The sequence below is a fragment of the Hylobates moloch genome, unplaced genomic scaffold (assembly GCF_009828535.3).
Source record: "Hylobates moloch isolate HMO894 unplaced genomic scaffold, HMol_V3 SCAFFOLD_8, whole genome shotgun sequence".
NCBI lineage: Eukaryota > Metazoa > Chordata > Mammalia > Primates > Hylobatidae > Hylobates > Hylobates moloch.
Genome location: NW_026652283.1, coordinates 80257435 through 80284480, shown reverse-complemented (window position 1 = coordinate 80284480; position 27046 = coordinate 80257435). Strand labels below are relative to the sequence as shown.

General features: G+C 52.0%; 2 protein-coding genes and 1 long non-coding RNA gene across 5 annotated transcripts; 1 reads left to right on the top strand and 2 right to left on the bottom strand.

Annotated features, from left to right (window-relative positions):
- Window positions 1-5143: 5143 nt before the first annotated feature.
- KLHDC8B (kelch domain containing 8B) lies at window positions 5144-10423 on the top strand. Of its 2 annotated transcripts, XM_032161570.2 has the most exons (6): window positions 5144-5624; window positions 6573-7082; window positions 8182-8346; window positions 8686-8910; window positions 9006-9107; window positions 9542-10423. In XM_032161570.2, exons 2-6 carry the CDS (start codon window positions 6707-6709, stop codon window positions 9736-9738), a joined length of 1065 nt encoding a protein of 354 aa, XP_032017461.1. In that variant the 5' UTR covers window positions 5144-5624; window positions 6573-6706; the 3' UTR covers window positions 9739-10423. The 2 variants fall into 2 exon arrangements, with proteins under 2 accessions (XP_032017461.1, XP_032017462.1); XM_032161571.2 differs by having other exon boundaries at window positions 6573-7112; window positions 9006-9671.
- A 1146-nt stretch (window positions 10424-11569) lies between these two features.
- On the bottom strand, window positions 11570-25676 carry CUNH3orf84 (chromosome unknown C3orf84 homolog). 2 transcript variants are annotated; one of them, XM_032161569.2, is made up of 4 exons: window positions 25563-25676; window positions 23858-23971; window positions 12425-12481; window positions 11570-11995 (listed from the first exon to the last, which is right to left on the bottom strand). In XM_032161569.2, the coding sequence occupies exons 1-4, from the start codon at window positions 25587-25589 to the stop codon at window positions 11594-11596; spliced, it is 600 nt and encodes a 199-aa protein (XP_032017460.1). In that variant the 5' UTR covers window positions 25590-25676; the 3' UTR covers window positions 11570-11593. The 2 variants fall into 2 exon arrangements, with proteins under 2 accessions (XP_032017460.1, XP_058298878.1); XM_058442895.1 differs by having other exon boundaries at window positions 11570-11998; window positions 25563-25655.
- On the bottom strand, window positions 21753-22293 carry LOC131384066 (uncharacterized). The gene is made up of 2 exons (XR_009214556.1): window positions 22198-22293; window positions 21753-22108 (listed from the first exon to the last, which is right to left on the bottom strand). It is a non-coding gene; the product is annotated as an uncharacterized LOC131384066 (long non-coding RNA).
- Window positions 25677-27046: the final 1370 nt, after the last annotated feature.

Here is a 27046-nt window from a genome sequence, read left to right as displayed (position 1 = left end):
GCGCGCCGGAAGTGCACTGCGCTTCCGCTTCCGGGACCCAGCCCGCCCTACTGACCCTTGACCCCTGAGACCCCATTTCCCCACAAAGTCTGGGGGCGGAGAAGATTGGGTACCAAGGAGGACTGCCTGGAGGTGGTGGCCACGGTGACTGCTCCAAACCCGTTCGGCCCTGTGCAGAAGTCTGAAGAACAGAGGTGCCCTCTGACGCGGCCCCAGGCGACGACTCACTAGAGCCCGGCTAAGACTGGATTAGGGGTCATCTGACACCTTTTCCGAGGGGAGCTAGTGGTGCATTGACATCTGGGAGGGGCTCCTGGCAAGGTTCAGGCCCTCTGATCTTCCTTTAGCCACTGACAATGCCCACTTCAGTCCCAGACACCTGACCAGAGGGTGAAAGAGGAGTGCCTCCCGACAGGGAGTCTCAGGTGATCTCCTTTGTTTTGCAGTAAGGGTATCTCCTCCGAGGACAGCAGGCCTTCCTCTCTTCCTGAGAATAGGGCCCATGGCACATGGCATGAAAGGCTGGTGTGCACATGATCACAAGTGGTGCACGCAAGCCCAAGCGCACATCGAGTCTGGAAGCTCCAGTATACCACTGTGGGCCTGAGTATACTTGCTCAGGCAGGTGGGGGCAGGTATAGTCACTGGCCCAGCCTCAGCCCCTCAATGGAAGGAAGTCCTGCTTCCAGTCGTAACACTGCCCAAAACCCCTTTCCTTTTGCCTAGGAATCTGGGACCTCAGTCTTTTTACCCATGCTCTTGGGCTAGTACGGGGTGGTGGTTATAGGACATAGGTCAAAATCAACCCTAGGGGTCTGTGACTTCAATGAGAGGTCAGAGTGGTCTCCACAGCTCTGACCGAAGGTCCCATTAGTCAGAGGTTTGCAAGTCCAGGTTGGGAGCCATCCTGGGAGTCCTGGTTTCATGGATGAGGTAGTGGGGGCATTTGCACTAGGGTCAGAGCCTGAGCCAGGAGGCAGAAATATTGCCACAACTCTTGGACCCTGACCCTTGCAGTGATGCCTTATTTGGTAGTTGGGGTCAGGTGGAAGCCTATTGGCAATCACAGGAGGGTGGCGGGATGCTTCATTTAGGGACTGGGTACTAGCCCTTTTTCCTGCCCTTTTTCCAACCAGGATCCTCTGGTTGCTCTGTATTTTCCCTGCTTATATAGAGGGGTCCAGGTACTCCTAAAGACAAGTGCCTAGTCCACCCAGCAGTGCCATAGGCCTCATCTGGTGCCTCTTAGCTTCCCAGGGCCTCAGCACTGATGGTGAGGTCCTTGCTACCTTTAAGTGTAGTCAAGGTATCTAGCAGGAACTGCAAAATCTCCTGTTCCTCTGGGGTCAGTGCTTCTAGCCTTTTTTTCCTGGTGAAGAGAAAGCAAGAGTAGGTTCCCAAGGACCAGGATCTCATGGGGTGCAGTCAGGAAGCCCCACCTTGGCGCCCCCAGTCCCCACCTGTGGGTGAGTCCAGTCTCTGGCCCTGTCCATGGTTGAGGATTGACTGTTCACTTATTCAGGACCGATTCAACCAGTTACCTTCTGTACCTTCTCCAAAGCTGGCAGTGTTGGCCTCCTGTGTGCAGGTGGGCCATGGCTGTGCAAACAGAAACCCCTTCCACGGAGAGCCAGAGCCCATCCTCCAGGGATAGCACCAGTACAATTATATCCAGACCCCTCTCTGGTGATGTTCAGCTCAGAAGTTAGGGCAAATGGAGAACTAGGAAGGGTAGGTCCATCCTCTGGCTGTGCTGTGCCCCTTCCAGACATGAGAACTGGGGAAATGATAGCGATTAGGGATAAGGATCGTGGGGGTACCAAGCTATCTTTGGGGATGGTAGGGCCGAACTTTTTGCCTCCTGGTGCCCAGTATGCCCTAGATGGAACTCTTTGGGAGCACTCATCAGAGTGCAGTCTGACTTGACCTGGGCTCTAGTGGCTGCTGAGCCTACAGGCAGAACTGGGATCAGACAGGATGAGATGGGAGAGAACAGAGGGCGATCCCAGGACCCAATCCTTGCTTTCCATTTGGCATCTTATATGGTTCTTTTTTTCCTTCTTCTTCCTTTTTTTTTTGGAGACAGAGCCTCCTTTGTTGCCCAGGCTGGAGTGCAGTGGTGTGATCTCAGCTCATTGCAACCTCTGCCTCCCAGGTTCAAGCAATTCTCCTACCTCAGCCTCCAGAGCAGCTGGGACTACAGGCACCTGCCACCACACCTGGCTAATTTTTGTATTTTTAGTAGAGGTGGGGTTTCACCATGTTGGCCAGGCTGGTCTCAAGCTCCTGACCTCAAATGATCCACCCACTTTGGCCTCCCAAAATCCTGGGATTATAGGCGTGAGCCACTGTGCCTGGCCTTTTTTTTTTGTATTTTTAGTCGAGCCAGGGTTTCACCGTGTTGGCCAGGCTGGTCTCGAACTCCTGACCTCAGGTGATCCGCCTGCCTCAGCCTCCCAAAGTGCTAGTATTACACATGTGAGCCACTGCCCCTCCAGCCTTATATGGTTCTCAGTGGATCCTGGACCCACCTCTATCTGAGCAGAGCGATCTGATGGAGCTCTAGACGTGAATGAAGGCAGTGGCCTGGGAGGGATTCCCCCAAGAGGAAATATGTGTGCCAGGGAGAAAAGCCAGGGTTGAATCTTGAGGAGCCAATTCCTGGTGATGGAGAAGAAGCAGAGCCTGCAAAAGATTCTAGGCCAGGCACAGTGACTCATGCCTGTAATTCCAGCACTTTGGGAGGCCAAGGCGGGCGGATCACGCGGTCAAGAGATTGAGACCATCCTGGCCAACATGGTGAAACCCCATCTCTACTAAAAATACAAAAAATTAGCTGGGCGTGGTGGCACGTGCCTGTAGTCCCAGATACTCGGGAGGCTGAGGCAGGAGAATCACTTGAAACCACTGGAAGGCGGAGGTTGCAGTGAGCCGAGATCATGCCACTGCACTCTAGCCTGGGCAACAAGAGTGAAACTCTGTTTCAAAAATGATTCTGAAGGCCGGGCACGGTGACTCACGCTTGTAATCCCAGCACTTTGGGAGGCCAAGGCGGGCGGATCACGAGGTCAGGAGATCGAGACCACGGTGAAACCCCATCTCTACCAAAAATACAAAAAATTAGCCGGGCGTGGTGGCGGGCGCCTGTAGTCCCAGCTACTCGGAGAGGCTGAGCAGGAGAATGGCGTGAACCCGGGAGGCGGAGCTTGCAGTGAGCCGAGATTGTGCCACTGCACTCCAGCCTGGGTGACAGAGCGAGACTCCATCTCAAAAAAAAAAAAAAATGATTCTGAGAGGCGGGCTGGGTATGGTGGCTTATGCCTGTAATCCCAGCACTTTGGGAGGCCGAGGTGGGCGGATCACGAGGTCAGGAGATCGAGACCATCCTGGCTAACATGGTGAAACTCCGTCTCTACTAAAAATACAAAAAAAAAAAAAAAAATTAGCCAGGTGTGGTGGTGGGCCCCTGTAGTCCCAGCTACTTGGGAGGCTTAGGCAGGAGAATGGCATGAACCCGGGAGGCGGAGTTTGCAGTGAGCGGAGATGGCACCACTGCACTCCAGCCTGAGTGACAGAGCGAGATTCTGTCTCAAAATAAATAAATAAATAAAAAATAAAGATTCTCAGAGGTGGGGCAAGCATCAGGAGGGAGTTGAGGTCACAAGGGGCAAAACTTTGAAGATGCTAGCAAGATTTAGTTAAGGACCACAGGTACATATAGTTTTAGCTATATGGTATTCCATGATGACTTTTCCAAGAACAATTTTTGGGGAGGAGAGGCAGCACATTGAGGTGGCAAGTAACAAGGAGGTGGAGCCTGTGAGGACAGATGGCTTCAAGAGTTTGACTGGAGGGGAGGAAGGGGAGACTAGAGAGACTTGGGGTGTTGGGAGGCATCTAAAGGCAAGTGGCTTGTAAGTGCTTAATTGCTGGAAAGGAGAGGGAGGGAGCTTGGAAAGGGAACAGTAGCAAATGTGAAGGGGGCTGCAGAGCAGTGTGAGCTTCTTGGAAGCCTATTGGCAATCACAAGAGGGTGGAAACAGTGCCCCAAGTGAGGGCACTGAAGAGCAAGTCCAAGGTGAAGTGGGACAAGGAGGATTGAGGCCTTCAAGTCAGGGTCTGTGCAGTCTGTAACCAGCCTTGGCACCATCATTTCTGTGCAGGCCGACTGAATCCCACTGACAGTCCCTGAAAAGGGCAAAGGCTGTCTTCTCCGGTCGTGCAGAAGGGTCTACACATAGACTTCTGGGAAGGCCAGATCTGAGGTTGGCCAGGGAGTTAATAGGTAATGCCCCCAAACAGCTCTCAACCCATGACTAATGGAGATTTGAGAATGAGTACCTCAGCTCCCCTTGCTCTTGGGGGCAGCAATAATGTAAGGCCTATGTTCTATGCTGGCTCCCAGAATCCCCAGCAGGATTTGGTCCCAATTGCCCACAGTGGTAGCTTGCTTGATGACGCTTCCTTTATTGGCTGCTTTCCTTGTCTCTTTGCCACTACTGGTGTTTCTTGGCCTCACCTCCCTTACTAACTATATGCATGTATATCTTTGTCCAGGTCTGCTTTGGGGAAACTAAGATAAGCACTGTCCATGAAAGGGGGACAAGGCAGTGAGCAGACACAGACAACTGCAAGGACCTCTTCCCACAGGTACCACTGACCTGTACAAATGGGCCCCCAGCTTGAAGACTTAGCTAATACTCTGAATGCTGAGAAGATAGGCAGGGCCAAGGTCTGGGCCAGAGGTAGGTGGGCCCCTGTCACACCAGTTTGCTCTTGCTTGACCCCAGAGTTGGTTAGAGGCAAGCTCAGGATCCTAAAAATGGATAGTTATAATGTGCCTTGGGTCCCGGAGTAGCCCAGGTCTCTCAGGCCCTACAGGATGAGGCCAGAGTGACCCACTGGGAGGTCCCCTGGCCTCTGACTCTTCCAGCACATCCTCTGCTCAGTATCACTCCTTCCAGGAATTCTCCCCACCCAGGTTTGTAGAAGGGCCGGTGCCTTCTGTTCCTCCACCCCCGCTAGCCTCAGTGTACACTGTAAGACCTATTCCTGCTTTATGCCCAGGTAAGGGCGACCCAGGCTGCCCCCACACGACAGAGGCCCAGGCCATGTCCCCAGTGGCCTCCAGGGGGCGCCGCCGGGAAGCCTGTCATTGGGCTCCCGGGAGCTCCGCGGAGGTGGGCAGGCGCCGGCCCCTCAAGCCCTCGGGTTCGGCTTGCCTGCTTGACACAGCCTGCGCACCTAGGCTGGGTCGGGCTCAGAACTGCCCCTTGCCATACACGTGTTGTGTCGCTCGCCGCTGCCTCATTTCTACTCCTGCCTGAGGTCGGACGCTAAATTCTGTCAGGCCCAGTGTCCACGTGTCCGTTTGTCTGTCCGTTTGCGTATGACCGTGGATCGGCACGCCGTGCTCCAGCTGCGGCATGTGCAGGGTTAAGGCGAGAGGAGGTTTCCCTGAGTCGGAGCGGGAGGGGAGCGAGGGGCGGACCTGGCCCAGCCCCGCCCCGCGCCGGAGCAGTGCCGGAGCCCCGCCAGAGCCCGACTTCAGCCCCAGCCAGATCCGGCGTCAGCGGAGGCGGAACGGTGGACCCCGTACCCTGGCAGCATCGGAGCACCGGCGGGTGAGTCCCGCGGGAACCGCGCTCAGGGGAAGTTTGGGGCGCGGGGTGTAGAACCCCAAGCGCGTTAGCCCAGACCCGCCCCCGATATCCTTGAGCTGGAAGTTTGGGGCCAAGAGGCCCTCCTGCCAGGGGTCCAGGAGTGCAGCCACCAAGAGAAAGGGGTGGCTGGAGAACTTGGGGATCTAATGCGAGGGAACCCAGAAGTCCAGCTGCCCATTCCTGCTGGAAACGCCCTGGACTCGGACCCTGGAGTCCTGTGGTCATGAGATTCCTCCAACGGCCCCCCCCAACCCCACTTCTGGACACCAGGGAATCTAGCTTCTGGGGGTTTGGAATGGGCAAACTCCTGAGGGGGGACCTCGAGAGGAGTGTGTGGAACCTTGGTGTGCAGTCCTCCCCCTAGTCTGAAACACACCCTGACTCTGGTCTTTTACTGGTGGGAATGGTTTAAATTAACCCTGTGGAATGGCCCCCAGGATGTTGTAAGGATACTCTGGAGTCTGACCCCTGACAGCAGGTGTGGGGAACCCCAGGCTGCCCAGGGCACTCTGGAAGCCAGTAAGGACTCCCCTCATGCAGGACCAGTGTGAGGCTTGTTGAGGGGAAAGGAAGGGTCCTGGATGGAGAGTCCTGTTCTAGTCACCTTACTACTGCCCTCCTATACCCAGATTTGACCTAGTTGCTGAGTGGTTTGGGTAGTGGGTGGGAAGGAGAATCCTTCATGCCTCCATGGGAAAGGGGAAAGGCTCCTGGGTAAGACCTGGGGCCTGCCCTCCTTCCCACTCCAGGAGGGCCTCCACAGTGGTGTGCTAGCCAGAGGGGTTGGCTTCTCCCACTGCCTTTCCCACCAGTGATTTTGGGCCAGCCCTGCCCTTAGCTACAGGCTGCTTATCTGTTTCCTGAGGGGCCGGTCAGTGCCCTGACCCCTGTTTTCCCTCTTTCCTCCAGGTGAAGGCAAGGTCCCTGGACTGGTCATATACCTCTTGTGGCCCTGGCAGAATCAAGATGAGGCCCTGTCATGCCTTCCCAGTGAGGCCTACAGTCTGAACAGACAGCATGGTCTGCCATTGGCTGTGAACACCATGTCTGCAGGAGGTGGCCGGGCCTTTGCTTGGCAGGTGTTCCCCCCCATGCCCACTTGCCGGGTCTATGGCACAGTGGCTCATCAAGATGGGCACCTGCTGGTGTTGGGGGGTTGTGGCCGGGCTGGACTGCCCCTGGACACTGCTGAGACACTGGACATGGCCTCACACACATGGCTGGCACTGGCACCCCTGCCCACTGCCCGGGCTGGTGCAGCTGCAGTAGTTCTGGGCAAGCAGGTGCTAGTGGTGGGTGGTGTGGATGAGGTCCAGAGCCCGGTAGCTGCCGTAGAGGCCTTCCTGATGGATGAGGGCCGCTGGGAGCGTCGGGCCACCCTCCCTCAAGCAGCCATGGGGGTTGCAACTGTGGAGAGAGGTGAGTGGCCTCCCAAGGAAGGCACTTCAGGTACCCTAACACCTTTTATTATTTCCTGACTTAGTCCCTTACCCTCAGAGACTGAACAAGAGCTGTAATTTTTACATGGGTGCCCAGGATGTGGCCTTGTCCCCTGTATCCTTTCCAACCTAGCTTTGAGCTAGGCTTTCAGCAGCCTTCTATTAACTGCCTTTTCTGGCTAAAGTGGGAGGCAAAGCCCAAGCCGATCCCAGGATGATGGGAGACCCCAGCCATGTTCCTGCCCCACTCCTTATTTCTAAGAGATGGGGGTGGGATGGCCTAATGACTCCCAGGGTTATAAATAGTCTAGGGTGGGGGAGAGGAGTAGGGTCTTGGCTCAGAGCCTGTGCTTAGACTTCCTGCCCCACCCCCAACCCTTCCCACACGCCAGGGAGCCTGATGTGGACAAAGGCCAAGCTGACCTGGGATTGCTGCCATGGAAGCCCCCAGCTGACTGGCCCATTACCCCAAGGCCCCCAGACATGTCGTAGCTGACTCTGAGGGTTTAACAGAGGGCAAGAGCCTACTATAATGAAAGAGTGTCACACAGAGGTGCTGGCAGGGATGCTGGAGCAGAAGGCTGTGGACAGTATCTTTATCCAGCAGACCCAAGCCATTCCTCTCCCAGCCCCATCCCAACTCCAGCTGGTCCCCAATCCCCCTCCCCAGACTGAGCTCTGTGCTAAGCAGATCCCCATGTTTCTCACCCCTGGCTTAAGCCATCCCCTCATCTTCCTCCCCAAGGGGAGTCCCCACCTTGTGGCCTCCAGGTCTGACCACCAGCCCAGGCCAGCCCTGCTTGGATGCCAGACTCTGTTGCCATAGCATCTCCAGGGAGACAGAGTCGGATTATAATTAGATCGGCTGCCTCCTGCTCTTTACTCAGAGGGGCCCTGGCCAGAGTAGGAATCCAGCTTTCCCAGCCCCCACTGCAGGCAGGTAGTAGTGTGTCTGTTGCTGGGGAGGGATGCCATAAACACATGGGTCTCCAGCCACCCCCAGGCCTTACCAGGGCAGCTGTCAGGGTGGGGTACCCTGGCAGGCTGAGGTACAATCTGAACTACTCTTTTCTATGCAGATGGTATGGTGTATGCTCTGGGGGGAATGGGCCCTGACACGGCCCCCCAGGCCCAGGTACGTGTGTATGAGCCCCGTCGGGACTGCTGGCTTTCACTACCTTCCATGCCCACACCCTGCTATGGGGCCTCCACCTTCCTGCACGGGAACAAGATCTATGTCCTGGGTAAGGGCCTGGGGGATGTGGGAAAGGGGCTCAGAGTCTAGAAATCCTCATCCTCATAGGTTGGCTGGGATAGGGATCGGGCTTAGTCCAGGATGGCAGAACAAGAGAAGCTTTGTTGGGGTGATCCATGCCTGCTCTGAGGCTCTGACCCCTGGTGGTCTTGCTGTGGTTGGAAAAACCAAACCCCAGTACCTGAGGGACTGTAGGGTGGATGATTCACGTGCAAGTATGCACACAGCAGGATGTGGGAGGCTGAGGCAGGCAGATTAGCAACCTAGTGAGCAAGGAGCCCACCAAGCCTCCTGGGCTCCTTCCCAGGTACCCCAATTCCATTGACAGGGGGCCGCCAGGGCAAGCTCCCAGTGACTGCTTTTGAAGCCTTTGATCTGGAGGCCCGTACATGGACCCGCCATCCAAGCCTACCCAGCCGTCGGGCCTTTGCTGGCTGCGCCATGGCTGAAGGCAGCGTCTTTAGCCTGGGTGGCCTGCAGCAGCCTGGGCCCCACAACTTCTACTCTCGCCCACACTTTGTCAACACTGTGGAGATGTTTGACCTGGAGCATGGTGAGCAGTGGCTGTCCTGGGCTGTCCTCCCACTCTCTGTGGGATGGAGGGGCATAGTGCGTACATGACTAGATCTGACCTCCCCTCTCCTGCAGGGTCCTGGACCAAACTGCCCCGCAGCCTGCGCATGAGGGATAAGAGGGCAGACTTTGTGGTTGGGTCCCTTGGGGGCCACGTTGTGGCCATTGGGGGCCTTGGTAAGTCTCTGTGGGGCTGGGGAGAGGAGGGAGTCCCAAGACAGGAAAGACTAGCCCCCAGCGTGTGTGCCACCTTCTGCCCATCTCCAGGCACTCCAGGGGTCAGGGCTTTGTAAGCTCTTTTCCCTATCTATGAAGCAGGCAGGATGTGGTCTGCCTGGCCCAGCACTCAGGGTGTTCCTCAGTGACTGGGGGCTCTGTCAAGCACCAGCAAGGGTCTACGAGACAGCAGCAGGACAAATGACCACTGTATGCACAGCCAAGAGGACATATAGAAACATGAATGAATGAACAAATGATGAACACAGGCAATGAGGAGCAAGACCCTGATAGTGGGGTGATATCTACTGGGCTGTTCTCTGGGCTTAGGGAGCAAAAGGGCCTGGAGTCCCTACAGCCTGTGCCTCTCACAGCCTTCTCTCTCCTTCTTGCAGGAAACCAGCCATGTCCTTTGGGCTCTGTGGAGAGCTTTAGCCTTGCACGGCGGCGCTGGGAGGCATTGCCTGCCATGCCCACTGCCCGCTGCTCCTGCTCTAGTCTGCAGGCTGGGCCTCGGCTGTTTGTTATTGGGGGTGTGGCCCAGGGCCCCAGTCAAGCCGTGGAGGCACTGTGTCTGCGTGATGGAGTCTGAAGGCCTGGTGGGAGCTGTCCACTGGAGCAGCTCATTGCCAGAGGCAGCTATTTCTATGGCTCCTTTTGCTGCTGAGGACACTCACTATGGCTCTGTGGGATGAGAGAGGCACAGGGGTGAGCACTTGAGACACTGCCTTGGGGTCTTGGGTTAGGGGAGCCTTTGTCTTTTGTGCAGGACACACATATGCTTACACCTACCTTTATCACCATTCATTCATGAATCATGCCTAGCTCCATCCTTGCCCTGGGACCTACTAGGCCTTCCATCCAACTGGGAAATAGGGAGAAGGAAAGCTGGCCTCATGCTCTTCAGGGTCAGTTCCTATCTGGAGTTGACCAGGCCTACCCCAGTTGCCATTCCTGAAAAATCTCAGCTGCCAGGCTGCCTTTAGGGTCCCTGTAGACCCAGGAGAGTTGAGAGGGTGGGGGACACAGAGAGAATAGAGAGGATGTGGGAACTGCCAGAGGGCCAGAGCGCAGGAGTTCGAGTGGAGGAATGCTGGCTTTGAGCCCTCTACACTGCTGGTTGTATGACCTTGGACAAGTCACTTCACCTCTCTGTGCCTCAGCATCCTCATCTATAAATGGGGATCTCTGAAACTTTCCTACCCTACCTACCTCACTGGGCTGTTGTGAGGACCCAGGGAGTTTGGATGTGGAAGTAAAAGTGCTGCTAAAACCTAGCGTGTGGACCCTGGTGTGAACTCCCTTGTTGCTTCCACTGCCCCTGCCTTCCTTTGGGGGTCTCAATGCCCCTAGGGATGAGGGTCCAGAAGGAGCCTCTTGGATCTGGTCGGTGTTCCCAAAGTGATTTGGTGTTTCTGTTCCATCTAAGCCTCAGCTTATTCTTTGGCAACATGTGATGACAGTGCCTCCTTACTGTCCTGGGGATTAGAGAGCACTAGGACAGTAAGGAAGGGCTGTCACATGTCACCAAAGGATGGCAGGATAGGATGACCAGAAAAGTGCTCAGAAAACAACAACAGCATACCACAGGGTTAGGAAGACCTCCAGATCCAAGTTAAAGTGTCTTCTTAGGGTCTCTGCTCACCCCCACAGGGAGGGGTGGTTCAGTGGATTCTGTGGCCCAGGGAAGTCTCTTTCTGTCTCAGTTGTGGGGCAGCTGTCTCTTGGACAGGACTGTGTGGCTACCCAACAAACCCCTCAAAGGCAGCTGCCTCCTGAGAAAGCTGCCAACTCTTCCTTCTTCCAGCCTTTGTCGCCCACTAGTACTGGTCTCTGGGGTCTGCTTTTGCCATAGCTACACTGAGTACTTGGCCTGCTTCCCCAGTGATGCCTTTCATTCTAGGGTGAAGCACCTAGAAAGTCAGTGGCCCACAGGATATTTGCACGTTGTCTGGCATGCTGGCAGAGGAAACCAACACAGAGATGTCTCTGTTTGGGGGAATAGGCTGTTTCCCAGAGGAGAAAGGTTCTGGGGAAGATAGTCACTCCACTGCCTTCATAAGGACCCTCCCTCAGTGTCACCCCCTCCACCCTACCACCTGCTCTGTCCCGACTTCAACTTAGGCTGGGGACTGCCCTCTAATCTTCCTCTCTACAGCTGGGTTTACTGCAAGAACAGAGTAGTACTTGGGGCCCTGGAACCCACCTGCTGTGGCTATGGCAATCCTCCTGGACTCTTAGCCTCCTGCAGGCCTTACCCTTTCTCACTTAGTGGCAGGGATCCCAGAGCAGCACCTCTCATGCCCAGCACACAAACACACCATGGGCACAAGTGCCATGGGAGACAGGCACAGGACCTGGCAGCCCACTACTACCTTTCAGCCTCTTGGGCTGCATCCCATTGTGGGCTGCAAACACAGACAATGTGCTGTGTCACCTGTCCTTGTTTAATGCTCTGGACTGTTTAGACACTCAGAGACCCCAGCATGAAGGTAGTGCTGCAGCAGCTTGGGTCTTGGGATCCCTGGGAGGTCAGGCAGTATGTCAGTGACCGGCGCCTGGGACCCTACCTTGTAGCTGCCACAGTGGCCACCCTGGGATGGGTAGCAGAAGTTCTGCTGGTAGGTGGTCCTGGTATGGGAAGGCTGGACCTGCACAAAGTGGACGAGGCGCTGGGGGAGGCCACTGAGTCCTGAGCCTGGTCGGAAATCAGCCTGGTAAGAAGATTCCAGGGGCCCCTGCTGGCGCAACTCTATCTCACAGGGTGCCCAGCGCAAGAAGGTGTGCCGCTGCCACAGCCGCTCCAGGTCCTTCCGCCTTCCGATTCCCTGCAGCAGGCAGTAGGGACCCTCCTCAACGGTACGGGCCCTTGGCCCATATTCCTGGCACCAAGCACCTTCTTGGGCCCCTCCTAACCCCAAGTCTGCTTGGTGATACCTCTCCTATGCCTGGCTGTCTTGGCCTGTACCCTGGCCTCCTTGGCCTGCCTCCCCAGTGATGTCTTTCATTCTAAGGTGAAGCACCCAGAAAGTTAGTGGCCCACAGGATACTTGCACATTGTCTGGCAAGTTGGCAGAGGAAACCAACATAGAGATGTCTCTGTTTGGGGGAATAGGCTGTTTCCCAGAGGAGAAAGTTTGTGGGGGAAGATAGCCACTCCTCTGCCTTCATAAGGAGCCCTCCCTCAGTGTCATCCCCTGCACCCTACCACCTGCTCTGTCCAGACTTCAGCTTAGGCTGGGGGACTGCCTGCCATTCTTCCTGTCTTTGGCACTCACTTTGTCAAAGGAAGTACGGTTGTCGTGCTTGGAGAAGAAGTGTTGCTGCGCCGGCTCCTTGAAAGATAGTGAGAAAGAAGGTGAATGGGGAAAATGATGCTTATTTACCTGCCCTTACCCGGATCACTGCCTCAGGGTCCCTAATGGAGGGAAGTCACCGGGAGCCACTGCCCCTAAGCTGCTAAACTGCCAACAGACAGAGGGCAGAGACTATTTAAAGCAATGCTTCAGTCCTGGGATATCTGAACCTGGGACTTGCCCTGAAGCAGAAGCCCGTGGAACCCTTATTGAAGAGGGTCCTCAATAAGGAGGCATCTGCTAGGACATCCTCCCATCAGGGGAGCAGTGGCCAAGTTTCAAGTTGGGCCTTAACTCTTGATTGCCCAGGACTTTAGTCCTCTCCTCCCCTGCATCCACACTTACTCCCCCATCAACATACCCAGCCTCTTGGCTCTAAATGCCATCTGAAAACTGGAATTTCTATCTCCAGCTCAAACTTTCTCCTGAACTCTGGGCTCAGTAGACAACTGCCTACTCCACATCTCCATGTAAATACCCAATTGGGCATCTCCAAACATATGACTGAGCTTTGGGTCATGCCTAGACACACTCCACCTACAGCCTCCCCCAGCTCAGACCATGGCAGCCAGATCCTGTCAAACACCTTGAGTCCCCTTGATTCTCTTCTCTCATACCCCACATTGAATGTGCAAGTATCCTGTTGATACTGTGGTCAAAATGTGCCCAGGACCAGACCACATCTCAGCATGCCCACTGTTTTCCCCGATACAAGCCACATTCCTCTCTTGCCTGAATTATTGCAAGAGCTTCCTGCCTGGTGTCCCTGCTTTCAAACTTCCCTCTCCAGTCTGTTGTCCGCTTAGCAGCCAGATAATTCTGTTAGTACATAAATGAGATCACATCTCATTTGCTGAAAATTCACAACAGTTCCTCCTATTTGTGATAGCCAAAGTCATCATAGTGGTCTGTGAGACCCACATGATATTGGTCCTTCTGTTACCTCCAGCCACACTGATTTCCCCACTGCTCCTCAGACACACCAGGTGCTCCCACTTAGGGCTTTGCACCACCTATTCCTTCTCCTGGCCATATAATTTCCTCACACCTCCCTCTTTTCCTTCCTTGAGCACTAGGCCAATAGTTCCATCACCCTAACCCTGCATTTTTCACCTGCTAACATACTATATTATTCTACGTGATGTTACCCCCACTGATTAGAACATCTCATGCCCCGCCATTAAACATAAGCTTCTTGTGGGCAAAGGCGGTCTGTCTTGCTCACATCTATAACTTCAGCACTGAGAATAATGCCTGACACTGCTCAATAAATGTTGCTGTTAAATCAATAAACAGGCTGGGCATGGTGGCTCACACCTGTAATCCCAGCACTTTGGGAGGCCAAGGCAGGTGGATTACCTGAGGTCAGGAGTTTGAGACCAGCCTGGCCAACATAGTGAAACCCCGTTTCTACTAAAAATACAAAAATTAGCCGGGCTTGGTGGCTCACGCCTGTAATCCCAGCACTTTGGGAGGCTGAGGCGGACAGATCACTTGAGGTCAGGAGTTCAAGACCAACCTGGCCAACATGATGAAACCCCGTCTCTACTAAAACACACAAAAAAATTAGCTGGATGTGATGGTGTTTGGCTGTAATGCCAGCTACTCAGGAGGCCGAAGCGGGAGAATTGCTTAAACCTGGGAGGCAGAGGTTGCAGTGAGCTGAGATCGCGCCACTGCACTCCAGCCTGGGCGACAGAAAAAAAAAAAAAATTAATGAACAGGGACAGAAGGTCCTGGCCCCAGGGCATTTACTTTGGCTCAGTTGGAGCTAGAGAGCCTTGCTCCACTCCCAGGCAGAGAAAGCCCATCTTTTAGGCCTCCAGACTTCAGCAGGAATCTGTCCCAAGACCACCTTCTTGCCTTTGTGCTTGGCTTTGCCCTCAGAGCCATTCCCTCTCCAGCCACTCAGTTTCTCCTGCGGTAGACCTGAAGTGGCCAGATCTGGTGAGGTCAGGCTTGGCTGGCTTGGGAGTATAGGTAATGGCTGACGGCAGGTCCCCAGATAAAATACAGGGGCTGGCTCCATCCCTGAACCAGAATCTTCAGAGTAGAGCTTATTGTATGTGTGTTTAAGAGTTCCCTTTTTAGGCTGGGTGTGGTGGTTCACGCCTATAATCCCAGCACTTTGGGAGGCCGAGGCAGGTGGATCACGAGGTCAGGAGATCGAGACCATCCTGGCTAACATGGTGAAACCCCATCTCTACTAAAAATACAAAAAATTAGCTGGGTGTGGTGGCAGGTGCCTGTAGTCTCAGCTACTCGGGAGGTTGAGGCAGGAGAATGGCGTGAACCCGGGAGGCAGAGCTTGCAGTGAGCTGAGATCCTGAGACTCCGTCTCAAAAAAAAAAAAAAGTTCCCTTTTTAGAACTGCCTGCCTTAGACAGTCTGATGGTAGTCTTTAAGCAGAATGAAAACTCCAAGAAGGTGGGAAGCTTTCATTCCTCAAAATGCAAGCTGAGGCTGGGCACAGTGGCTCATGCCTATAATCCCAGCAGTTTGGGAGGCAGAGGCGGGTAGATCACTTGAGGCCAGGAATTCGAGACCATCCTGGCCAACATGGTGAAACCTTGTCTCTAGTGAAAATACAAAAATTAGCTAGGTGTGGTGTTGGGCGCCTGTAATCCCAGCTACTCGGGAGGCTGAGGCAGGAGAATTGCTTGAACTTGGGTGGCAGAGGTTGCAGTGAGCCAAGATCTCCCCACTGCACTCCGGCCTTGGCAACAGAGAGACTATGTCTCCAAAAAAAAAAAAAAAAGCAAGCTGAGGCCGTGCAGTGGCTTACACTCGTAATCCCAGGACTTTGAGAGGCCAAGGAGGAAAGATTGCTTGAGCCCAGGAGTTCAAGACCAGCCTGGGCAGTGTAGCAAGGCTCCCAGACACTGTCTCTACAAAAAATAACAAATTAGCCAGGCGTGGTGGTGCGTACCTGTGGTCCCAGCAACTAGGAAGGCTGAAGTGGAAGGATCACATGAGCTTAAGAGGTCAAGGGTGCAATGAGCCATGATTGCACCACTGCAAACCAAGCTACAGACTGGGAGAAAATATTTATAAACCATATATCCAACAGAGGACTAGAATATATAAGGAAGTCTCTCAACTCAACAGTAAGATCACAGTCTAATTAAAAAATGGGCAAACATGAAGACATCTAACCAAAGATGATTTACAGATGACAAATAACACATGAAAATGTGTCCAGAATTGGTGGGTTCTTGGTCTCACTGATTTCAAGAATGAAGCCGTGAACCCTTGTGGTGAGTGCTACAGTTCTTAAAGGCGGCGTGTCCGGAGTTTGTTCTTTCTGATGTTGGGATGTGTTCGGAGTTTCTTCTTTCTGGCAGGTTCGTGGTCTCGCTGGCTCAGGAGTGAAGCTGCAGACCTCCGTGGTGAGTGTTACAGCTCCTAAGGCAGCGTGTTTGGGGTTGTTCGTTCCTCCCGGTGGGTTCGTGGTTTCGCTGGCTTCAGGAGTGAAGCTGCAGATCTTCCCGGTGAGTGTTACAGCTCATAAAGGCAGTGTGGACCCAAAGAGTGAGCAGCACCAAGATATATTGCAAAGAGTGAAAGAACAAAGCTTCCACAGCATGCAAGGGGACTGGAGTGGGTTGCCACTGCTAGCTCGGGCAACCTGCTTTTATTCCCTTATCTGGCCCCACCCACGTCCTGCTGACTGGTAGAGCCGAGTGGTCTGTTTTGACAGGGCACTGACTGGTGCGTTTACAATCCCTGAGCTAGACACAAAGGTTCTCCATGTCCCCACCAGATTAGCTAGATACAGAGTGTGGACACAAAGGTTCTCCAAGTCCCCACCAGAGTAGCTAGATACAGAGTGTCCATTGGTGCATTCACAAACCCTGAGCTAGACACAGGGTGCTGATTGGTGTGTTTACAAACATTGAGCTAGATACAGAGTGCCCATTGGTGTATTTACAATCCCTTAGCTAGACATAAAGGTTCTCCAAGTTCCAAGTCCCCACCAGACTCAGGAGCCCAGCTGGCTTCACCCAGTGGATCCTGCACCGGGACTGCAGGTGGAGCTGCCTGCCAGTCCCGCGCCGTGCGCCCGCACTCCTCAGCCTTTGGGTGGTGGATGGGACTGAGCACCGTGGAGCAGGGGGCGGTGCTCGTTGGGGAGGCTCAGGCTGCACAGGAGCCCGCGGAGTGCGCGGGGAGCAGGGAGAGCCTCAGGCATGGCGGGCTGCAGGTCCCGAGCCCTGCCCCGCGGGAAGGCAGCTAAGGCCGGGCGAGAAATTCAGCACAGCAGCTGCTGGCCCAGGTACTCACTGCGCGGGGCGGGCCGAACACTACGAGTGCGAGGCCCGCCGAGCCCACGCCCACCCGGAACTCGCGCTGGCCCGCAAGCACCGCGCGCAGCCCCAGTTCCCGCCTGCGCCTCTCCCTCCACACCTCCCCGCAAGCTGAGGGAGCTGTCTCCGGCCTCGGCCAGCCCAGGAAGGGGCTCCCACAGTGCAGCGGCGGGCTGAAGGGCTCCTCAAATGCCGCCGAAGTGGGAGCCCAGGCAGAGGAGGTGCGGAGAGCGAGCGAGGGCTGTGAGGGTTGCCAACACGCTGTCACCTCTCAAAAAGATATTCATCATTAAACCTCAGGGAAATGCAAATTAAAACCACAATAAGATGTCACTACATATCTATCAGAATGGCTCCAATTGAAAATAGAGACAACACCAGGTATTGGTGAGAATGCAGAAAAACCAGATCATTCATGCATTGCTGATGGGAATATAAAGTGGTAAAGCCACTCTCGAAAACAGTTTGGCAGTTTCTTTTAAAAACTAAACATGCAGCCAGGCGCGGTGGCTCATCCCTGTAATCCCAGCACTTTGGTAGGCTGAGGTGGGTGGACAACCTGAGGTCAGGAGTTCAAGACCAGCCTGGCCAACATGGTGAAACCCTGTCTCTACTAAAAATACAAAAATTAGCCAGGCATGGTGGCACACACCTGTAATGAGATTGCTTGAGCCCGGGAGGCAGAGGTTGCAGTAAGCCGTGATCATGCCACTGCACTCCAGCCTGGCCGACAGAGCGAGACTCTGTCTCAAAAACAACACAAAACAACAAAAACACTAAACATGCAACTACCACATGACCCAGCAATTGTATTCCTGGGCTTTTATCCCAGAGAGACAAAAACTTACGTTCAACCAAAAATTTATACACAAATATTCTTAACAGCTTTATTTGTATGAGCCAAAAACTGGAATCAGGTCAGATATCCTTTAACAGATGAATGATTAAACAAACTGGTACATTGGTACCAAGGAATACTACTCAGTGAATGAAAATAAGTGAACTATTGATACACACAATAATTTGGATGAATATCTAGGAAATTATGCTGCAAAAATAGCCAGTCTCCAAAGGGTGCATATTGTATTATTCTATTTATATAACTGTTTTTGAGACAAGGTCTCACTTTGCCAGGCTGGAGTGCGGTGACACAATCATGGCTCACTTCAGCCTTGACCTCCTAGGCTCAAGCAATCCTCCTACCTCAGCCTCCAGAGTAGCTGGTACCACAGGTGCATGACACCATGCCTGGCTAATTGTTTAACTTTTTTTTAGAGATGAGGTCTCATTATGTTGCCCAGGCTGATCTTGAACTCTTGGGCTCAAGCAATCCTCTTGCCTTGGCCTCCCAAAGTGCTGGGATTAGAGGCATGCACCACTGTGCCCAGCTTTATATAACATTTCAATTTAATTTAATTTAATTTATTTTTTTGAGACCGTCTCACTGTGTCGCGCAGGCTAGAGTGCAGTGGTGTGATTTTGGCTTGCCGCAACCTCCACCTCCCAGGTTCAAGAGCTTCTTATGCCCCAGCCTCCCAAGTAGCTGGGATTACAGGCGTGTGCCACCACACCGGCTAATTTTTGTATTTTTACCAGAGATAGGGTTTCACCATATTGCCCTAGTTGGTCTTGAACTCCTGACCTCGAGCAATCCACTGCCTTGGCTTCCCAACGTGTTGGGATTACAGGCATGACCCACTGCACCTGGCCTATGTAATTTTTTTTTTTTTTTGAGATGGAGTCCTGCTCTCTCACTTAGGCCGGAGTGCAGTGGCGTGATCTCGGCACACCACAACCTCTGCCTCCCAGATTCAAGCGATTCTCCTGCCTCAGCCTCCTGAGTAGCTGTGATTACAGGCGTGAGCTACCAAGCTCAGCAAATTTTTTGTATTTTTAGTAGAGATGGGGTTTCACTATGTTGGCCAGGCTGATCTTGAACTCCTGGCCTTAAGCAATCCACCCACCTTGGCCTCCCAAAGTGCTGGGATTACAGGTGTGAGCCAACCACCTTGGCTTCCCAAAGTGCTGGGATTACAGTGCTGGGATTACTGCGCCCGGCCTATAACATTTTTAAGTGACAAAATTTTAGAAATGGAAGATTGATTGATTTAGAAATGGGGGCCAGGCACAGTGGCTCAGGCCTGTAACTTTGGGGGGCCTAGGCGGGTGGATCACCTGAGGTCGGGAGTTCAAGACCAGCCTGACCAACATGGAGAAACCCCGTCTCTTCTAAAAATACAAAATTAGCTGGGTGTAGTGGTGCATGCCTGTAATCCCAGCTACTCAGGAGGCTGAGGCAGGAGAATCACTTGAACCCGGGAGGCAGAGGTTGCGGTGAGCTGAAATCAGGACACTGCACTCCAGCCTAGGTCACAGAGCAAGACTCTGTCTTAAAGAAAAAAAAAAATTACATAGACCAGGCAGGGTAGCTCACAGCTGTAATCCTGACACTTTGGGAAGCCGAGGCAGGCAGATCACCCAAGATCAGGAGGTTGAGACCAACCAGGGCAATATGGTGAAACCTCATCTCTACTAAAAATACAAACAAATTAGCCGGACACGGTGGTGGGTACCTGTAATCCCAGCTACTCAGGAGGCTGAGTCAGGAGATTTGCTTGAACCCGGGAGGCAGAGGTTTCAGTGAGCCAAGATCACACCATTGCACGCCAGCCTGGGCAACAAGAGTGAAACTCGAAAAACAAAACAAAAAAACAACAAAAAAACCAGAGCAGCACCAGGGATCCCTTGTGATGTTGGTCTACCACCACAGTCAACTGTGGTGTTAGATACACAAAACTACACAGGTGATAAAATTTTAAAGCTTTTTTTTTTTTTTTTTCCAAGATGGAGTCTCGCACTGTTGCCCGGGCTGGAGTACAGTGGCTCGATCTCAGCTCACTGCAACCTCCGCCTCCTGGGTTCAAGCGATTCTCCTGCCTCAGCCTCCTGAGTAGCTGGGATTACAGGCATGCACCACCACCCCGGCTAATTTTATATTTTTAGTAGAGACGGGGTTTCTCCATGTTGGTCAGGCTGGTCTTGAACTCCCGACCTCAGGTGGTACACCCACCTTGGCCTCCCAAAGTGCTGGGATTACAGGTGTGAGCCACGGTGCCCGGCAAATTTTATAGCTCTTTTTTTTTCTTTTTTTTTTTAGATGGAGTCTCGCTCTGTTGCCCAGGCTGGAGTGCAGTGTCGTGATCTCAGCTCACTGCAAGTTCCACCTCCTGGGTTCACACTATTCTCCTGCTACAGCCTCCTGAGTAGCTGGGACTACAGGCGCCCGCCACCACACCTGGCTAATTTTTTTTTTTTTTTTGAGACAGAGTCTCGCTCTGTCGCCCAGGCTGGAGTGCAGTGGTGCGATCTCAGCTTACTGCAACCTCCGCCTCCCGGGTTCACACCATTCTCCTGCCTCAGCCTCCCAAGTAGCTGGGACTACAGGCGCCCGCCACCATGCTTGGCTAATTTTTTGTATTTTTAGTAGAGATGGGGTTTCACCGTGTTAGCCAGGATGTTCTCCATCTCCTGATCTCGTGATCCGCCCGCCTTGGCCTCTCAAAGTGCTGGGATAACAGGCGTGAGCCACCGCACCCAGCCTATAGTAGAGACAGGGTTTCATTGTGTTAGCCAGGATGGTCTCGATCTCCTAACCTTGTGATCACCTGCCTCGGCCTCCCAAAGTGCTGGGATTACAGGTGTGAGCCACTGCGCCTGGCCTATAGCCACCACGCCCCGCCCGTAGCTCTTAATACACACACACACACACACACACACACACACACACACACACACGCACCCACCAGTAAAACTAGGGAAATTTGAATGAACTTTAGTGATTATATCAATCAATGTCAATGTCCTTGTTGTGATATTATACTATAGCTTTGCAAGATGTTACCATTGAAGGTAACCAGGCAAAGTGTAAAAGAAATCTCTATTAATTTTTACAACTGCTTATGAATTGATAATTATTTCAATGGAAGTTTCAATTAAAATCTAGGAGTCTGGGGCAAGTTTCAATTGACCCCCAAATTTCTCCATTGTCTATCCTCAGCTACCGAATTGCACTTAGCCTTAGAATGTACGTGTCTTTCTGGTCGGAGGCACCTCTGACTGGAAATTCACTATTCCTATAGTGGCAGGATAATTTATTGACGCCCAATGAGTTTTGTTCTCTCAAAACTGTGGGAGCTTGGTGAGAAGCACAGTCATTTCCTCTCTACCCAGGCAATTCTGGGTATTCTTGCTCTGCAAAGAATGATCACTAGCATCTTTGTTTCTTAATCATTCAAGGCTCCTTTTCCATCGAGGTGGTAAAATCCATGGTTTCTGAGCAGGTAGAGCTAGGACTGGGATTCCATCTTAAGAGGACTTGGAAGAGAGGTGGGCTTCTTTGGAAGGGGCAGTATTTGCATGTGGGAGGGCTAAGGGCCCCTGTGGAGGCTGGGCAGCCTGCACTAAGAGAGGAAGCTCCTTGGCAAACTGAGGGATGGGATGGTAGCAGGGGCCCAGCAGTCATGACACCACAGGTGAAGAACATGCACCCAACCAGACAGGACTCCTGTCCAACCTGAGGAACTAAGAGGACCAGAATTATATTTCCCAAGAATCAGGCAGTTGACGGCTAGACATAGATTAATCTGCTTTAGAAAAATATGAAAAAAAAGAAAACATAATTTTCTTGCATCTGTATGTCATGGACAAAAATTTTACAAACCAAAAGGAGAGTGGATGCTATATCTTGGAAAGGCTTTAAACAATAGCTGGAATCTGCCAGCTGAAACCTGGTACCTCTCAGCCAGTGCAAAAAGAAAACGTGCAACTTCTCTGAGCAGTCCTATTAATTAAAACAGCTTTAGACCTAGAAAGAACCGTGAGATTTGACATTTATATAACCTGAATCCAAGACACAGATTATGCTACTTGGGGCTGCTGATGGCTAATGCTAGTAAATTTTTTATGTAGCAAGTCCTTACATTGATCAGCAGCCAAAACATGTCCCTTACATGTCTGTTTCTGAGGAATGAGTTTAACAGATTAATAGGATGTTCCAGTCTTTGGGGGGAGAGCTGCCACTGAGGGCAATGACGAACATACAGCAGGAAGTCTCTGGGTTGCTTCTCTTTCTGTACTTCCCAGATCCCATCACTCTCAAAAGGGAGGTGGCCCTGGATGGGCAGTCTGGAGCTGCATCTGGGCCTGGCTTGGTAGGCTGTAGCAGGCAGCCCTTGCAAGTGTATAAGCTAAGGAAGTTGAGTTTCCATAAAATAGCAGCCTCCAGGACGCTGGTCTCAGCCTGGGAAAGCAATTCATAGAAAATCCAGATAGCAGATCAAGTAGGACCTGGCAAAAGGCTGAGAAGCAAGAAGGTGCAGTGGGTGGTACCTGTTTCAGGCACCCCTTCAGGTCCCTCTGGGCCACCTTCTACCCAGTTGTTGCTCTGGAGGCTGACCTGACTGCACTCCATACTAGGATCCTTTTGTTCTGGCACCAGGGAGCCCTGGGAGGAGATGGAGGAAAAGAGAGAGGAGGTGTTTCTTCTCTTGGCTCCCTCCTAGGCCACCTCCCACCTGGCTATGTCTCTGTACCTAGGATTACTGCTCCTGTCAGGGTGATCCTTTTCATACCTTTATCTCCTTCTCGATTCTAGAAGCCATGTCTCCCCCTTGTCTCCCTTTGGGCTCAGTAGGACTAACCACTTGGTTGTTACCAGCCTGTGGGAATGCCTTTATCTGAGGCTGTCACAAGCAATCCTTTGTAAACATACCCTTCTGAGTTCTGCTGTTTTGAGTATGCTTGTTACTGTTGTGACTCCTATTTATTTATTTTTTTTATGTTATTTCATTTTTTGAGACCGAGTCTCACTCTGTCACCCAGGCTGGAGTGTGGTGGTGCCATCTTGGCTCGCTGCAACTTCTGCCTCCCGGGTTCAAGCAATTCTCCCTACCTCAGCCTCCTGAGTAGCTGGGATTATAGGTGTGCATCACCATGCCTGGTTAATTTTTTTTTTTTGAGACGGAGTTTTGCTCTTGTTGTCCAGGCTGGAATGCAATGGTGCTATCTGATCTTGTCTCACTGCAACCTCCACCCCCTGGGTTCAAGCCATTCTCCTGCCTTAGCCTCCCGAGTAGCTGGGATTAGAGGCATGCACCACCAAGCCCAGCTAATTTCGTATTTTTAGTAGAGATGGGGTTTCTCCATGTTGGTCAGGCTGATCTTGAACTACCGACCTCAGGTGATCCTCCCGCCTCAGCCTCCGAAAGTGCTGGGATTACAGGCGTGAGCCACTGCACCTGGCCTATTTTTTTTTTTTTTTTTTTTGTATTTTTAGTAGAGATGGGCTTTCACCATGTTGGCCAGACTGGTTTCCAGCTCCTGACCTCAAGTGATCCACCTGCCCCGGCCTCCCAAAGTGCTAGGATTACAGGCGTGAGCCACCTTGCCCAGCTGTGACCCTGATTTATGATACACAGTGTCCCTTCCTTGTCTCCAGGCCTGTAAGTAGTAAAGGGCCTATGGCCCTGTATCCCTTTCCCATTCTCCGGAAGCCTGTTATAGCCACTCCAGGCTACCTCAGCCATCACTCCTTTCCAGTATTCCCTGGCCAAATGTGTAGGCCAGTACCCAGCTGCCTCCTGTACCACTTCCCTGACCAGAGAAGGCCTCCTACTAATTTCTAAGGACCTGGACTGTGAAGCTGGCTGTGGGATGGACCATGGGCTTTCTTAGCATTAAGGAATCTGAATGTGAAGGTAGTTGTCAGCAAACCTCAAGGCTTACTTCCTGGGTTCCAGAGGCTCTCTGCTTGTAGCTACCCACCCCAGCTAGGCCCTTACCCTTTGTCCATCTAGAAGGGGCAGTGAGCAATATGGTTCAGTTTGGCACTCACTCTTTTCCACCCTGTCTGTAGGGGAAAGATCTGACATCTCAGAGAAGAAAGGTAAAGCCTGTCCCAGTGATAGGTGTCAGTACAGCCATGGAAGGGCTGGGATGATGCTCTTGGACTGGTCTAGTCACCCCCGCTGCCCTCAGGACTGCCTTGTACCTGACATCGCTGCAGGAACACTGCTGGAGGCTGGGGCTTGGCTGCAAGGCGGTATTCTCTAGCACTTTCACTCTTGAATTGGCTTCTGTAGTGCCCATAGAAGCCATTGTTGTGCTATAACAAGACAGGAATGAGGATAAAACTCACTCAAATCTCGACCATGGATCCTAGACCTCAGGACCCCAACGGAGGGTTCCAGGAAAGCCAGATCAGAAGCCCCTCATGGAAGTTCCTGACAGAATAGAAAGAATCTAAGGAGTTAGGACACTCCTGGAGATGGGCCAGTATAGAAGTGTCTTCATCCATCATTGGGACAGTTGACCTCAGCTGTAATGACCCACTTGGGCTATGCATGTGTAGGGAAGGAGTGCCATTCATTCAGAGCAGAGATTTGTGGGCAGGGCCACTGATCAGGGGTGTGGTCCTTCCCTAAAGAGCCTGAGAAGAAATCCCCTTTGTTGTTCTCCCCACAATTTTTTTTTTTTTGAGACAGAGTCTTGCTCTGTCACCCAGGCTGGAGTACAATGGCACAACCTCAGATCACTGCAACCTCTGCCTCCTGGGTTCAAGTCATTCTCCTGCCTCAGCCTCCCAAGTACCTGAGACTACAGGCACCCACTATCATGCCAGGCTGATTTTTTTTTTTTTTTTGAGACGGAGTCTTGCTCTGTCACCAGGCTGGAGTGCAGTGGTGCGATCTTGGTTCACTGCAACCTCTGCCTCCGGGGTTCGGTCAATTCTCCTGCTTCAGCCTCCCGAGTATCTGGGATTATAGGCGCCCGCCACCACACCCGGCTAATTTTTGTATTTTTAGTAGAGACAGGGTTTCACCATGTTGGCCAGGCTGGTCTCGAACTCCTGACCTCGTGATCTGCCCACCTTGGTCTCCCAAAGTGCTGGGATTACAGGCGTGAGCCACCGCTCCCAGCCTGGAGAGAATTTCAGAGAGGAACTGTCAAGAGACAGAAATAAGCAACTATCAGAGGTCCAAGAAAGGGGCTGTACTGTGCTGATGTCATTACGTGGACACTCTGTGGATGATCATGTCTGGGAACTCCTATGGCCCAACCTCTTTGTCCTGAGTTCTCCCTGGAGACGATGGGTGTGTCTGGCCCTCCACAATTATAACACTGAGCAGAAGAACCCATCCTAAGCCTGCCCTCTGGCCATTGCAATGGGCTATTTAACAGGACTAGAAAGCCTCGTATCTTTCCATCCCACTGAAGACGTGGATCACTTTGTCTGTCTATCCTTCTCTGTCAGGAACCCCTCACTCTCTATTCCGGTTAGCTCAACAGTATTTATCAGACCTTTATTGTCTTCCAGGCATGGGGCTGAGCATGGGAAATACAGATGGACAAAAACACAATCTTTGCCCTCAAATGTTCCCAGACTAGACAGCAGCCAAACTCCAAAAGCTTGGGAGGCTCAAACAATTAACTTGGAATAAACGGGGTGGCTAGAGGACTAGGAGTTTCCACTGGCTTGAAGGAGACCATGATGCACGGAAGGGGGCAAAGTGTTAGGAAGACTAGGCAGCCTCCAGGGGTGACCTTAAGATGGTGGAGAGGAAGTGGGTAGCTCAGGGTCCTATTCCAGGTTGGATGCCAGATGAAAACCTTTTCACTTCACCGTCATGACTCAGTCAGATTTCGGGTACAACCAGAGGGCCAGGGGCCGGGATTAACATAAAGTGCACTCTTACCCAGGAGCCTACTAAAGCACTTTGCATCTTTCCAAGAAGGGAGCAGAAAAGGCAAACTTTCCTCTTGTCTTTTGGAGGATGTCTTCAGGAAAGAGAATCTCTGGAGGTCAATTTTTTGTTGCTTAGTGACAAGGGAAGGTTGTGACTGCATAATGCTGCTGCTGTTTGTTGAGGCAGCACATGACCTGTTGCCTCTTTGTCCTTGCTGCCCTAGTTCTTCTCTATGAGAATAACCTGACCCTTGGCATTAACGGCCTGAAAGAGCCCTTATATATAGAAACACACAGGGCTCCATGGTAGAGTCTAATGGATTCGCAGCCAATGAAATATTCAAAGAACATTTTAAATGCAGGCAAATCCTGCATTTAAAAACCTGTGCATCCATACTGCCAGGAATATAAATTTAGAAAGCATTCCATGGAGTCAGAAGAAATGTTAAAGAGGTTGGTGGCTTTTAGGATAAAATCACTGCTTCAGAATAGGCTCTAACAATTTTATCTTGTAGGAGTTTGTGGTGACCGGGAATGCTAATCATGACAGGTGAAATGTTACAAGGGCCAAGTAAAGGAATAGGGCGTAACAGAAGAACAGAAGAAGGAACATGCAAAGATTTCACATTATGTTTCCATTCTGAGCTACCCTTTGACAAATTATTGACTGAATTTTCTCTTATTTGTAAAAGAGGGACTTGAACAGTTCACCCCCTTTAATAACCAAAAGAAATTAACAATCAGCCTCTAAAAATGTGCCAGTAAAACACCCAAGACCCTGCTAGTGTCAATGGCACAAGCCCTAATATCCAGAATGTCTACCCCAGTGTAGTCACCCTGGAGAGCCCCTCTCATGCGAACTCACAGGTATTAAAAGTTTCATTGGCCTGGGCTTGGTGGTTCACAACTGTAATCCCAGCAGTTTGGGAGGCCAAGGTGGGCAAATCGCTTGAGCCCAGGAGTTCCAGACCAGTCTGGGCAAAATGGCGAACCTGGTCTCTACAAAAAATACAAAAATTAGCTGGGTGTGGTGGCATATATCTGTAGTTCCAGCTATTTGGGGGACTGAAGTGGGAGGATCGCCTGAGCCTGAGGAGATTGAGGCTGAAGTGAGCTGTAATCACATCACTGCACTCCAGCCTGGGTGACAGAATGAGACCCCATCTCAATAAATGAATGAATGAAGGAATGAATATTCATTGTAGCATCTATACAGAGGAAAAACTGTAAGCAACCCAAGTGTTGACCAACAGGACAATAAGAAAATTGGGCTATAGTTACACAATGAAATTACTGGCATTACTATTAATGGGCTACAGATATTAAAATCCACAGAGGTAAATCTTAGAAATGTTGGCCAGGTGCGGTCACTCACGTCTGTAATCCCAGCACTTTGGGAGGTTGAAGTGGGCAGAATGTTTGAGCTTAGGAGTTTGAGACCAGCCTAGGCAACATGGTGAAACTCTGTCTCTACCAAATATACAAAAAATTAAC

Excerpts from the sequence above, each read along its gene's own strand:
- CUNH3orf84 (XM_058442895.1), bottom strand. The coding sequence starts at position 25,589 with ATGCAAAGTGCTTTAGTAGGCTCCTGG. Across the intron at positions 23,972-25,562 it reads GTGCTTTAGTAGGCTCCTGG|CACAACAATGGCTTCTATGG; the intron begins GTAAGAGTGCAC and ends GTCTTGTTATAG. Across the intron at positions 12,482-23,857 it reads TGTTCCTGCAGCGATGTCAG|GAGCCGGCGCAGCAACACTT; the intron begins GTACAAGGCAGT and ends CTATCTTTCAAG.
- KLHDC8B (XM_032161570.2), top strand. The coding sequence starts at position 6,707 with ATGTCTGCAGGAGGTGGCCGGGCCTTTGCTTGGCAGGTGTTCCCCCCC. Across the intron at positions 7,083-8,181 it reads GGTTGCAACTGTGGAGAGAG|ATGGTATGGTGTATGCTCTG; the intron begins GTGAGTGGCCTC and ends TTTTCTATGCAG. Across the intron at positions 8,911-9,005 it reads GATGTTTGACCTGGAGCATG|GGTCCTGGACCAAACTGCCC; the intron begins GTGAGCAGTGGC and ends CCTCTCCTGCAG.